General features: G+C 39.2%; 1 protein-coding gene across 1 annotated transcript; it reads right to left on the bottom strand.

Annotated features, from left to right (window-relative positions):
* Nucleotides 1-2,713: 2,713 nt before the first annotated feature.
* On the bottom strand, nucleotides 2,714-14,537 carry smox (spermine oxidase). Its single transcript, XM_058067468.2, has 7 exons — nucleotides 14,379-14,537; nucleotides 9,781-10,016; nucleotides 9,268-9,491; nucleotides 8,566-8,739; nucleotides 7,403-8,138; nucleotides 4,482-4,642; nucleotides 2,714-3,220 (listed from the first exon to the last, which is right to left on the bottom strand). Exons 2-7 carry the CDS (start codon nucleotides 9,986-9,988, stop codon nucleotides 3,065-3,067), a joined length of 1,659 nt encoding a protein of 552 aa, XP_057923451.2. The 5' UTR covers nucleotides 9,989-10,016; nucleotides 14,379-14,537; the 3' UTR covers nucleotides 2,714-3,064.
* Nucleotides 14,538-14,993: the final 456 nt, after the last annotated feature.

Below are 14,993 nucleotides of genomic sequence, written 5' to 3'. Positions count from 1 at the left end.
TCCTGCCTTCGCTATCAGCTACTCTGTACATAGGGTTTATTTAAAAAAATAAAACAAAAGAAAACAAGCAGAAAAAAAGGGTGGGAGGGGGGCAACATTTAATGTTGTATAATAATATAATGAAAAATGCTGACGTTTACATACTGCAAAGCATTCTCTCCAAAGCTGACTGATGTTAGAGAATTATGTACAACCTTGGTGTCTGAATTGTGTGTTAGATACTTTATATTAAATGTGCATCATTTGCATAGAGAAATTATTTAAGAAGAGGATAAAGATGATAATTCAGCTATTTATTTCTATATACATTATATATATATATATATACATATATATATATAAAGAAACAAAAGAGCGATGTGTATAATGTTGGCATGTTTGTGTTGGAGCATCATTAAGTTGCCTTTCTAAATGTTCTGCTACTGTGGCAAGAAATTTGATGTTAAACAGCTTCCATTGCCTGACGTTTAATAACATTTCTCTTGAGTTGACTGTCTGTTGTTGCACTAGTGAGAAAAAAAAAATGATATATAAATATATACAAATATATTACAGCTGTTAATGAAGAGTGTTGTTTTTAATGTTGGGCTGTTTCTTAGTGTTTGACTAAATAAGATGCACTTTTATTTTTATGATCATCGGCCCAATGAGAAGCGATAAGTATATGACAAGTCAACATCTTCCATAGGTGGCTTGATTCCACCGACTCGACATCCGTTTTTAGGTCAATTACCAGTAATTGTTTTGCTTTTGCATCATACCTACACTACTGTTTAAGTCATTGTGAATAGGGACCTGCTGAAGTTGCTCGAGGTGCAAAATAACACCATAATGAACGTATTCTCCTATTCCGCCTATGCTAATGTCAACCGGTTCTGCTTTCTTTATCTGACTGAGTGCTGAACCAAATGTTTCAACTTTCTGTCCTACTCTACAAACTGTACATATTTTTGCGTATTACCTCAACACTTATCCAGTCAATTAAGTGTGCCATTTATCGGTGTTTATTTGTAACGCTAAAAGCATCCATGAACTTCATACATAACAGCAAAAAAAACTGTAATTGTTGCTGGAGGGTTCCAACTGATGATCAGCCTTTGATGACTGCAATTTTACCACTCATTTGTTGTCATCAATAAAACTGCTTTAAAATTCATGTTGCAATTTTTAGGGAATTATTTGTAATTAGGAACTTGTTAATTAGTGATTATTAGAATCCTGCATGCAGAAATGTGATGCTTTAAAGGAGACATTTGCATTGCACCGCTAAAACCATCTGATCTAAACAGGCATGTTTAGAGGTTTGTTTGTTTTCAAACATTTGCTGTCATTCTTTATATTTTGGGTATTTTGAATGAAGTTATTAAGAAAACCAGGGAACTGTTTTAATCTGTGGAAAAATATGTGAATATGTCTCCTTTAAAGGGGGGGGGGGGGTGGAGTATTAATAGATATCCAATCAGGGACCTTTTAAAATGCTAGGAATTATGAAAAAAATAGGATTCAGTGTTTTTCCAGGTTTCCAGGCAGCAGACAGCGTTGGCCAAATTGGTGTCATAAATGCATACTAGAGGAGGTAAGTATGTCGTTTGTTTCCTCCATTGTTTTTTAAAGTGGACATTATGCTCATTTTTTGTCCCTTTGTATTGAGTTGTAGACTCCTATAGAGCAACTACACACACTAACCTGCACAGAAAACGTTCTAGAACATCCAGAATCTGCACCTGTTCCAGAAGTATTTCCTTGGATTTCCAAAACGATCTGTTTTAATTTATTCCACCCACAATCCGCCTCCGAGCACGCCCACTCCACTGTGATTGGTCACACCCCCAAGCGCTCTTAAATACACTTCCTGACTATACTGCTGGACTACACTTTCTAATTTTGGGTTAAAATATTATTTATTTTGATGGACTGAGAGACAATTAAAAATTTAAAAACAAGAATCAAGAATAATTAAGGTGTTTTTGTTTTTACTTTTTTGTCTCCTACAGGATTATTCTTTTATTCTTTCAGGCCGTACAACATAATATGCAAATTAGACGATTACCGTCATGTAGCGATTTATACGACGGCCAATGGCTAGTTTTCTTACTGAAGGGTTGGCAACAGTGCGGTTAGCTAGCTCGGTACCAACACGCCCCGGCTAGCAACGAGCGCACCGGCCAGAGAACTAAAAAGTATCTGTCTCGAATCGCAGTTTGGAACGTTTTGGGTTTTATTTCAAGAAAAATGCAGACTTGACCAACCAGACCAACAGAGGCGAGTATGATTCTGCTTTCTAACTTTTACTTTACAATGTTGCCTCTTGAGTGTTGAAAACACCGTTCTCAGTCTGACATGTTGAAAGATTACCATTGCTGTGGCATTTTCAGTATGCCATTGTTTACTTTTCCAAGCTAAAACAGCATTTCCATTGCACCCCATGTGATAAAATTGTTATATTTACTTATCTTTGCTTGGAAGAGATGTGTCACTATTCATAAGGCTTTTCACTATTTATTATTGTGCGTTATTAATTGGACTGAAGGTTCAAGTTAAGTGTTTTCAATGTTATATTTCATATAGAGCCATCAATAGTTTATTGTCAATGCACACAATACAACTAAACTTAATTTGGCCGCGCCACTTCCATTTCTAGCAACATTAAGTCATTATTAATTCAACATAGATATATAATATAGAATGTAAAACACAGAGAGGTTCCGTGAGATGACAATATAACTTTTTATTTTGTTAAAAGCTTCTCCATTTGTATTATTAAAATAACAAAAAACATTAGATACATAAGGCACTTACATAAAAATAAGTTAAATCACTTATGCTGTGTTAAAAGACATAACATTATAGATTCTTTCATTAAAAAGCATCATACCATGAAAGCGTGATAAAGACAAGAAGAAATGACAGCACCATTGGCAACCTTTGAACCTTTCACCTGAAATAAAATGTGGCATGATTTCAATCTACAGTACAATAGAAACACCATTACCCAGAGTAAGTAATGCCCCCGATATAAATTGTCATAGGTATGTTTAAGTTCCCCCTAGTAAGAAGTTTTTTATTACATATTTTTAGGCTTTGCGGTGTCAGCACTGTGCCAGTCATAGTACAGCTCCACCAGACGCTTGGCCTCTCGCTGTCCTGACAGCAATGCACCATGGGTAGTGGAATAGTACTTCCTGTGGGTGGCCTCCCCGGCAAATAAGACCTGTAGAGGCTGAGAGAGGAAGCAGTGGGAAAGTGATTTAGAGACATATTTTAGGACTCGTTGCTCTACTTTCATCACACTTGTCCTAATGGCTTTTAAGGGTAGCTAGGTCAGGTCGCGTTGTTCCTTCAACGGTGTCAAGTGAGACACACAAATACACAACACAAATACACGCACATGCAGAAGGCTTCAGTTTTCATGGTAAATAATAAACAAAAAAGCCATTTCAAACATCAATATTCATACATCATGCTCTTTTGTGTTGCTATAAATGTGTTACATAGGGGACGCACAGGAAGTGATGTTGGGAGTTCAGAGTTTTAGCTCAGGAGCCCGATCATTCAAACCTGCTATAAATATTGGCAATCAAACCTGGTGTTAAAGTAGCATTAGTGACACCTAGTGGCTAGTGTCAAGTACCACATGTTATCACATCTTAGATGTCGACTATGATGATTGTAGTTTAGTTAATTTACCCTTTTTTAATGCTTGAAAAAATGCTTAAATTGACACAAAATGTAAAATTTACGGAAATATGCATTTTATAAAAAAAATAATGGTCCATATTCAACGACAAAATAACATGATTTACTATGATGAATATACTGTACCTTTCTGTTTTTGCTACCTCCGCTTATCATCAGCTTGCAATATGTGTCTTGTGCTTGCAGGCAATTGGCTCGTGGCGTATGAGGTGAGTTAAACGATATTTTTATGTGAATTCAATTTCAAGACATCTTAGTTAATACATTTATATTATTTTTTTATTATAAAGGAGCGTTGGCTCTGCTGACAAAGACAAAGTCAAACATGCCTCTAAAGTTGAACAAAAAATCCATTATGCAAAATGTCATGTGATTATTTCCAATAGATAAAATTGTTTTGGAATATGAACACTGCTGCTGATCTCAAATTTCTCAGGGATTTTTTTTAAGGGTGGAGCTAAACAGTATTAATAGTCATAGCTCCTCTGCCAACTTTAAAATAAGGCTTTAGCTGAGGGTTACAGTATATAATATATAATATAATAAGGCAGCTGTGGGCACATGAGGTATGTATGTGGCAGTCCTATCAGCAGGACTTTGTGTTCTCACTATCAACCACTGTTAATGAATAAAGATGTAACTTCAGCACCACCATGTGCTAAAAATCTTTACTGCAATGAATTAGGAAATGTATATTATGTTCAGCTTGCAAGCTCATTTTACAGTGGCCTGGCCTGAGAGCACAACCCCTGGTTTAAGGTCTAGGTGTTATTCAGTGGTCTTACCGGGGCCTTGGTGCGGTTGGCGTAAGGCAGGGGCATGGCCAGCCTCTCAATGTCACCCCCACTGGAGCCTACCCGGGTGTAGGAGTAGGAGCCCCGAAAGTAAGGGTTACTTCCCCATGATGAGTGCAGGATACGTAGGGGCTTTGGAATGTCAGGGTTACCTGTGGGGGGAAAAAAAAATCTTGAGCCCATTTTCCAGTAGAAAAATGACTGGCTTGTTTTTCCCTCTTGTGTTCATCACTGTGCTATTTTTTGTGTTTAAAAATTTAAAATACCAACTATCCTGGACGAAAAACAAATGACAAGGTTTTGGGCAACAGCTGAGTGAGTGAGTTCCTGTTTGTGATGGCAAATTTCTTCAAGTGGTTAGTGCTTTCATTTCCTGTTCATTTGAGTGACTACATCATTGCTGTGCATCGTTTCCATGGTAGTCCATTGCATTATTATTATTGTTATTATTTTGAAGGGTGTTTTTTGGGGGGAGTCAAGTGCTTTACCTTCTAGCCCCCCCCCCCATACCCCCACCGTGCCACTGACTTTGACTCTGCACCATTTGCACATGTTACTGTTTTCGAACCACATGCAGGTGTAGAATAGATCCTTTCCTGCTTCCTTTCCTTTGAAAAGCCTCTATATAATATTCCTTCTCAAGTACATTACTTACTGCTATTTTTTAGGCTAGTTCTATCCTCGCTTCCTCTTTTAGTGTGACTTCTCCATTAACAGTTTTACTTCATGTATATTTGATTTATTATTTTTGATATGATTTATCAATTTTACATATATTATTGTCTGCATGGAAAACAAAGCTGAACACATCATACATATTCATCCTCATCTTAGGGCTGGGTGATATACTGATATTTTTAAAATATCGATATCTTGAAGCACAATATCAAAACCAACCATATCACTGATATCGAAATGGACTGGATTTGCCCTGTATCTCCCTCATGCCTGCGTGTATGAGTGAGTAGGGGTGGTGCAGAAGCCCGGAGGCTAGCAAACAGGCTGCATCTGCGGTAGAAATAGTCAGCAAAGAATAGTAACTCAATAATATGGAGGTACTTCGAAGCCAGAGCATTAAAACTTGGAACAAACTCCAATATGAGAAATTTGTCTGCCAGGGCTCCTGTTTTGTTCCTCATCAAAGAAAAATCAAAAAGCAACATTATCAGATTGCTAATATGTGGTCCCCGTTGCCGCAGTGGAAAAACGGCTTTAAGAACCTTCTGAAAACGATGGACTGGCCGCGTCCAGCGAGGTCTTCAAGTCACAATGATTTACAAGACAAGCTCTACCACAAATGTAAAAGGATGGCAGTTTCTAAGCCCGATTCAGTCGATATATTGGTATTCCGACCATAAAATAAGGACATTGTTGTGTATTCTAGAACTGTTTACCTAAAAAGTACAATTTTTTCTGTTGCTGACATTTTAAAATGTCCTCTTCAAACCAAGCATTCCTTCATATTTTTTTTGTTGTTAGCTGAGGATTTGAACATAGCTTAAGGTTTGTTATAAAAATAGATATTTGTCGAAATGTACTGAAAAAAAACACAATGGCCCACTTTATTTTAGCAGCTATTTCTTAGATAAGATATTTTGAATGTGCATCTAGCATCATAACGGGCGAGTGGTTAGTGCGCAGGCCTCACAGCTAGGAGACCCAAGTTCAATTCCACCCTCGGCCATCTCTGTGTGGAGTTTGCATGTGCTCCCTGTGCATGTGTGGGTTTTCTCCGGGTACTCCGAAAAACATGCTAGGTTAATTGCCGACTCCAAATTGTCCATAGGTATGAATGCGAGTGTGAATGGTTGTTTGTCTATATGTGCGCTGTGATTGGTTGGCACCAGTCCAGGGTGTCCCCCGCCACGGCTGGGATAGGCTCCAGCACCCCCATGACCCTCCTGAGGATAAGCGGTTGAAAATGAATGAATGAATCTAGCATGACGCTTTAAGATTTCAAAAAAAGTGAGAATCTTGTCATGACAATGAATAAAACACTACAAATTTGCGGCAATAACTAAAAGTAAATTACAAAGAGGCATAACTTGATGTTGACAGTGTTACTAACTAAACTTCCTTATTTTCATTTTGTAGTCTTCTGCTTATTTGCGTGGAGTATTTTGTGTACTATAAGAATTTATGTTCATATCCGATATCCAGATACCGGCTTTTTTCAGCCCCCAATATCTGTATCGCCTCCAAAATTCCCATTAGGGTCAGGCTCTAAAAGAGATCACCTCACAATGCGTTTACACCATGTTAATTACACTCTAAATGAATGGTGAATGGACAATGTCCTGTTTTACTATAAAATATTCCTATACAGCAGGTTAGCTATTAACATGTATGATGGCTAATGCATTCAGCAAACTACAAGTCAAATGCTGAACAAGTGTGCTATCTTTTAAATGTGTGTATCTTTATGTAGAAACACACTAGAGTGAGAATCGTTCTAATAAGGATGGTTAAGCCTTCATCATGTCTGACAAATTACAAGCAGTCCATTTACTTTTTAATGCTTGTCGCAGTAGTGACACTTTCAGTTCTGCTTCCTGGACAAAAAAAAACCAGCTGAGTGACTCAGACAGTCGTCATGTTGCGTTATTGCTGTATAAGCTGCTTTCGTCACTGCTGATGCCGTTTCCTCTCCTTGCGAAAGATCATCACCTCATCACAGGCTTCTGTGAGTCACGGAGCTGACTCCAGTGGCCGATAGGGCCAAAAGCACACAATCACCACAAAGTGCATTCAACGATGCAAATTTATTCGAATGCCCAAGAAGACAGATGTGACATTGACAGAGTGTTGAAAAGCACCAAACTGAACCAGACTGTTCTTTTTGGACAGAACGTTCCTGATTATGGTTGCTGCTTATGCAATGCATAATATATTTTGTGTGTGCAAGTACTGACCTGTAAATTGCCTGAGCAGCTCGGTGCATGTCTCTGCTACGGTTTCATCATCACAACGCTCCATGTAGAGTGCCTCCTGGCCACATATCCAGCCACTCAGCATGTAGCCATAGCGCTCAGGCGGGTAGAGGACGTCGAAGCTGCTGATCTTCTTGTACCACAGTTCCTCGGGGTAGGTCAGCTGTTCCAGCTGGGCCTCTTCTTCCCACACAAACTGAAAGCTGTTACACTCAGGGCTCCAAAAGGGCTCCGCGTACTCTAAGAAGATCTTATCGGTGGTGCTTATGCCCAGCTTCTCGATGGCTAGCACCTTGTCCTCGGGCAAAGAGGGTGAGAACATTGCCTCGTGATTGTGTTTCAGCCAGCCCAAAGAGACCGTCACGATCACATGGTCGGCCCTGATCCACTCCTCATCTTCGCACTCCACACAAATGGGGTGCACCGCAGTCGGAGGATCCCGCCGCTCGCGGTTGTTTTGATTGTGGTTGCTGTCCCGGTTTTTGTCGTCGTTCTTGGCAATTAAGTCGTGATTCTGGGCAGAGTAGTTCCAATGGATACAGCGGACTGGTTTACTAAGGCAGATGGTGTCGGTGGGGATGTCCTGGGCCAGGATGTCAATGATCTTCCTGAAACCTCCAGGTATGACGTAATGTGCACCCGGGATCTCAGTCCACTCGCCAAATTCACTCAAAGACACCTCATCCATGTTGGGGGAGCTGCTTTCACAACTCTCCACCTTTTTAGAAAAAGCAAAGAGAACAATAAACAGTAATACATGTATCTTTTATGCATTACAGCATAAGTTGGAACAGTTAAGTTCTACCAATCCAACACCATTTTTTTTTCCAAACTGGAAGCAACTTTATTGAAAACCACACGATTAGTGAGTGATTTTTTTCTATGGGAAAATATGCTTCGGTTTTAGTATGTTTCGGTTTTCCTTGGACCTTTTGGTACAAATTAATAATGAAACCAATGTACCACCGTACTCTAATGTAAGTGATGAACATTTTACCTTTCCAAGTATTTCAATTAAATGGGGTCAGTCCACCTGACTATTCTTAGTTTGAAAATCCATAAGCAAAACTGGAGTTCAAGATACTATAGAGGTCTTGCGGTGATACACACAAGGATCACACCTACAGTATATAAGAAACACACACCTTGAGGTACTGCTGAAGCATGGACAATTTAAGCTTCTTCGTGCTCTCAGAATCATCAGGATCCTTCATGATCCGCTTGCGCACCACATCTCGCGTAAAGATGCCAACACTGTTCTGGCTCTCGGCACCAACTGGCTTCCCATTTTGGAAGAACTCCTGAGTCAGCTCGTACACCTAATGGAGGGCGGAAGAGGCAAGCGAGACAGACAGTCATCAGTCTGCAAAAAAAGGAAGCATAGATGTGCAGACTGCACAGGTCAAACAAGGGCGACAACCAGTGCACTTTGGTCAATGGATGGCGGATCCAAGGAAGAGAAAGACAATCTGTTCCGCATACATGTTCCACATAAGAAATAATGAAAATATAATTGGGTAAATTAAACAATAATAATTTATCTGGTTGAATTAATTAAGTCCCAGCAATTTTTCAAAAGCTGTCCCTCTCATTATCGCCCATTTTTGATGATTTTGACAGATTTTGAGGCACACAGAATAATGTGTGTTCATGGTCTATACCAGAAGATTAGACTCGTGATTTTTCATCAGAAAAAAAAATAGTTTCTTCCTTTTCCTGTTCTTTAGTAATCAGCAGCCAACGATCATTTTTATGCCAATATTGGCTGATAATATCTGTGGGCCAATATTATTAAACATCTCTAGATGGAAGTCATGCTGAATAATGTGTAACTTCTGTCCTCTCACCTCGTTATAGAGGTCGCTGAACTCCTCCACCAGGTCCTTAGGGATCCTCTTGCCAGCATCGGTCTGGTAGTGGGCGACCCCATTCTTGCTATACTGGCTTATACGGCCTACATTGGCCTCCCCATCTATGTGCTCCAGCAGCCCGTTGTCCTCAGCCAGGTGGTACACCGGGTTCCCATTGGCTCCGTGGATCCAGGTGGCTCCTAGCTCCAAAGCTGCTTCACCTACAAAGCATGAAAATTACGGTTGACTGAGAGTCTTTTGTTCATTTTTTATCAAACACACACAGAAAGGCACCAATGCAAAACAGACACTTTACTAGCACTCTGATCATTAAAATAGGGTTAACTTTTACTGTTGTTTTCAGAATAACAAGCAGATGGACTTTAACAGCTTTTGAATGCATCGCCATGGAAAATAACCTCAGGGAATTTTATATGGCACAGTTAACTGCATTGACTGAATCTGAATGTTTTTGCCCGTTGTTGGCTAATTTAGGTATCTTTTTCTCACCGTGCTTAATGCTCTGAACTCTGCCTCCAATGTGGTCTAAGGCCTCTAGGACTGTAACATCTGTGAAGCCCCTCTTCAGCAGGACATTAGTTGCAGCGAGGCCAGCCAAGCCAGCACCAATTACGACTATTCGAGGCTGCCGGTGAATGCGCAGGCCGCTACAAAGAGGATCATCAGTGCCGTCTGAGGAAATTTCACAACTTTGCATGCCGTCCGAGGCCCCTCGGCAATGTTGACTGTGTAGAAAAAAGAATTGGTTCATTAAAAAGCAGCCACACTGACTCAACAGGCTTTAGGAGGTAAAACCACATTGACACCGCTACATGCTGCTGACCAAATAAACAAATGGGTTCAATCTCTGATGACTGGTTAGATTTGGTTGAACATGCACAAAGGTCAAAGGTTTTGGGACACCTGTTCAAGACTGGACATTGAAAATTATGGAGCTAGCCCACTTTTTGCAGTGATGGTAGACATCGTACAAGAATGGTTGATGAGTGTCTAATGAGGTTGAGGTCATTGTTTTTGTCATCAAACTCATCTGAGCGTGAATTTATGGCATGGAAATTCATCATCTGATTAATTTATAAACTGATTAAAAGGTAGCTGTAAAGATTTCAGGTTTAGCAAAATAGAATGCTACACCCAAATGATGCATGAATAGATACTATTATTGCTCAAGTGCAAGTCATTCACATACCCTGTGGCATAACCCACTCGAAACAACTTCCTGTTATCCCGTTGAGTCAAAGTTCTCATCCTTTGATGTCAGACCACAAACAAGAAAAGCAATTTCACATCACAATACAGCTGATTGTGCTGCAACTAGCGAGGCACGTTAATGCTCAGTGTGAGAGTATTGCATCACAAAGCTTATTATTCCAGTGCACAAGGCTGAAAGCTGTGTGTGTGTGAGAGAGAGAAATGTACTGGCTTGATAATGCAACAGAAGAGAGAAATAGAAACACTTTGTCCCATTTGTCACTCACAATTTCTTAGAGACACATGCTGTGACTGTAAAGTGTCAGTCAACTGGCACGTTAGCATGCAATGTGCAGACAGAAGTTCAAATTAACTGCTTGAGTGTCTCACACCAATGATTATGTGTTAAAGCATTCTCGGAAATCTGCAAAACCACCAGTTTCAGATGATTTTCATATAGCCTGCAAACATGCTAATCTCAACACACGTGACTGTCCCCAAAATGTGGGTCAGCCTATGCACGGATTCGCATGACAGGTGCTTCCATCGGAAGCACTAATAGGACAATTCTGAGATGCATTGGAGCATGCTTATAAAGCCTAATTTTGGAAAGAAACTTCTATACTGAAATCTGTTTTGGTAATTAAATCAGGAAGTTGCACCTTATGCACTGTTGGCAGATAATTCTATTGTTTTTTTTTTTAATGAGCAACGATGATCTCTCTCTTGTCATTCAATGGCTGGTTAATACACATGCCTACACTTTACATGATCACGGCAGATTAATGTGTGGGCCGGCCTTGGTTGGATCGGCAGCTCAGGGTGAGGTAGCGTAAGGACGGAGGGGGGCCACCACTGACCTAGAAATGGGAATCTACAATGTACTATGCCGGTGGTCCCCCCCCCCCCCCTCCAACTTTACTGCTTTCTTCAATCTCTTCCCTTTTAATTCCAGCTGACTCCAAAGTCACATCTGCAATCATTTTTAGAAGACCCGCTTGAAGGGCAACAAACATCTCCATCCCTGCATCAAGCAAGAAATAAAGCAGCTTAATCTTAGCAGCTTTGAGTCAAAGGTTACACATTCATGATGGAGTAGTTGACACATTAAACACAGACCGCAGTACAGTACACCAACTGAGGATGCTCCACCAAAAACACCCTCAACAAACAGAATTAAATCAATAAATGATTAGATAAAATTAAAAATTAATATGACCATTAGGAGCCTCAACATTGGCATATCATTTCACATGCATGTGAATGATGAGCGATGTCCACCACTATATGAATATACAGCCTGTGAACCCACACAATTGACACCTAAATTACTTTTTAAAGTAGTTCCAAAGCTACAAACGCGTTGTAATGTTTAAAGAAAATCACAATGCATAGGCAAAAAAATATGCTGCAATGTGCAAATAAAAATGGAATTGTTGTATTATTACAATTTTTGTTTTCATTTTAAAACATACCGACTAAAGAAGCATCATTGCGGGGGAAAAAAGTTGTATTGTCACAAGAATGAAATCATATTATAACAGAATGTTGGGTTTTTTTCCTCAGGGAGGTAAAAGTAAAGTTGCAATGTTAGGAGAAAAAAAAGTCATAAAGTAAACTAAGTAAGCAAATTAGGCAAAAAAAATTATATTTCCTTATTAAAATACCGTTTATGGCACCATTTAAGAACAAGAACCATTTCAAAAATACCAATTTGGTGCCAATATCCGAAAATATGTAAATGATAGCCACCTTTATTCAACAGTCCTCATCATAACGCAGGTTTATTTTTTTGTGTAATATTTTGGTTTTTTGTCATGGCATTATGACTTTATTTTTGGGAAATTCATACTTGGTTGAAATATTACTATTTTTATTGACAATCTCGGACAATACACATTTTCCTTGAAATATTATGAGTTATTTTCATAACATTTTACAGGCCTATTTCACAATATTTAGTTTTTCATGCATCTAGAGACAATGTGCAATTGACATTATTCATATAGAATAAATGAGTGTGCCAGATTTAGAATTGAGCTAATTTCCATCTGTTTCCTTAAAATACACTTCACAGCACATACATACAAACTTACACTCATACTCACATGGAAAACTTGTAGTGGCCTTTTGTTGTGGCCAGCCTAAGGCTACTAATCAGCCTCTTGGTGTGCCATACTTGTGAGGTGGATGTAGTTGCTCGGCAAAGGAGAAGTGCTCACTACAGATTTTGACATAAATAAATAGGCTTTTTGTGCACAAAGAAAAAGTTGTACATCTTTGACTTCAGCTCATGATATATGGGAGCAAAAACAAAAGTGTTGCGTTCATATTTGTGTTGAAATGACCGCATATAGAATGGCATATGCTGAAATTCCATTCACATAGCAATACAGCACGCTGACCTTGTTTGGCCTGCATTTGCATAAAGAATGGACCTGACCTCAAACACTCTGCTGTAGCTGAAAACCTTAACCACCGAAGCGTAGTAGCATGATTGGATTAGAAACATTTCATACCATTACAAACGGGTGGCATGTATCTTCTTGTCTGAAAGTACAGGCTGCAGAAGAACTCTCACTTTCTTAGGTACACATGCACACTCCAACAAGAGCAGCATCCTTGAATAATGTCATGCTTTTGCCTGTAATTTGTTGTTCATGATTATAAAACACAAAACAATGAACCAAAACAATCTGAACATTTTACAACAATACTGTACATGACAATGTAACAATATCAACAAAATATTCCTTATTCCATATCATTACATATAATTGTTTGATCATTCATTCATTTTCTACCGCTTTTCCTCACAAGGGTTTGCGGGGGTGCTGGAGCCTATCCCAGCTGTCTTCGGGCGTGAGGCGGGGTACACCATAGACTGGGCGCCAGCCAATCACAGGGCACATATAGACAAACAACCATTCACACTCACATTCATACATATGGACAATTTGGAGTGACCAATGAACCTAGCATGTTTTTGGAATTGAACCCTGGTCTCCTAGCTGTGAGGTCTGCGTGCTAACCACTAGAACGCCATGCCGCCCATTGTTTGATCAATAGTGCAAAATAATCAAACAAAAGCAAAAACTACTGTTAGCTCCTGTGTTCAATAACTTATTGAGTTTGTAAACAATATACTATATTGTGTAGTATCTTTAGTATTTGTTATATTATAATAATAACTACATGAACAATATAACAACAAATCACATAGGTATTTGTGTGGAAAAAAAAACATAGACGAGACCTGACTATATATAGCATCACGCTAGTATCGATCCGTTACTGATACTCGCCATGCTATCGATACTGGGATCAGCCTGGTCCTACTATTCATATGTTTACACTCATACGGATGTAGTTGTACACCACGGCAAACTACAAACAATTGGTGAACATATTGTTAAATGAACACCTCCCTGACAATGTCGATCTTTTTGATACTAATGGTCATCTTTCTAGAGAGTGTTTGATGCAGTTGTCAGATGTAACTTGATGAGAACATGCAGATGGAAGCCGTGCCACGTATAAGCTGCCATGCCACAGTGGCACAAACACAAGTTTTCCCTCTAACACACCAGCAAACAAAGAGCATCATGTTAAGAAAAAAGAAAGGGTGAAAAAGCAGGCAAAATGACAGCAATACTGTATACACCGCACATGCACATCGTCCCAATCCTCTTAATAACAACAAGATGTTTTCCACTTCAAAAAGCTAATTTTTCTGCTAAAAGTGTGTGACATCAATGATAAAGTATGCTCAGTAGCTGGCCAAAGCAAGTAATGAAGTAATTGTTAGTTGACTTGTTGTATACGCAAAGCGCCGCGCTGGTCATCAGCGTCCGACAACAACAAAAACAAACACCGTTGGTGTCGGCTGGACTTGCCTGAGTGTGTCGTCGTCTTCACACCTCGAAAAGCTCTCGCCTTTGCTGCTCGCCTTTTGTGCAATGTCGCCTCTCGCACCGGCTCCGCTTTGTATTTATGCGTGGAAACCAGAAGCAGCCAGTTTGTGCCGAGCCGCTCGCCTCCTCATTGGTAATACATTAGAGTTGGTGACGTTTCGGCCCCGCCCACCGCGCTCACAACTCGTGCTCGCACAAAACACACAAACCAACAAACCAACCACACTCTCAGAACTTTGGCACTGGGAAAAATTACATTTAAATAAAAAATATATAGTTGCTTTTCATCATTTTTGTGTGTGTGTGTGTATATATATATGTATATATGTATGTATGTATGTATGTATGTATGTATGTATGTATGTATGTACATATGTATGTATGTATATGTATGTATGTATGTATGTATGTATATGTACGTATATATGTATGTATATGTATGTATGTATGTGTATATGTATGTATATATATGTATATATGTATGTATATGTATATATGTATATATGTATGTATATGTATATGTGTGTATATGTATGTATATGTATATATGTATGTATATGTATGTATGTATGTATATATATGTATATGTATGTATGT

The sequence above is a fragment of the Doryrhamphus excisus genome, linkage group LG9 (assembly GCF_037039965.1).
Source record: "Doryrhamphus excisus strain RoL-2023G ecotype Guam linkage group LG9, RoL_Dexc_Guam_v1.1, whole genome shotgun sequence".
NCBI lineage: Eukaryota > Metazoa > Chordata > Actinopteri > Syngnathiformes > Syngnathidae > Doryrhamphus > Doryrhamphus excisus.
This window is presented reverse-complemented; position numbering and strand designations above follow the sequence as displayed.

Bases quoted from the DNA above. Each gene is read 5' to 3' on its own strand.
- smox (XM_058067468.2), bottom strand. From the start codon at position 9,988: ATGCAAAGTTGTGAAATTTCCTCAGACGGCACTGATGATCCTCTTTGT. The intron at 8,139-8,565 runs GTGTGTGTTTCT...TTTTCTAAAAAG, and splicing joins TGCTTCAGCAGTACCTCAAG to GTGGAGAGTTGTGAAAGCAG. The intron at 4,643-7,402 runs GTCAGTACTTGC...TTCCCCCCACAG, and splicing joins GCTGCTCAGGCAATTTACAG to GTAACCCTGACATTCCAAAG.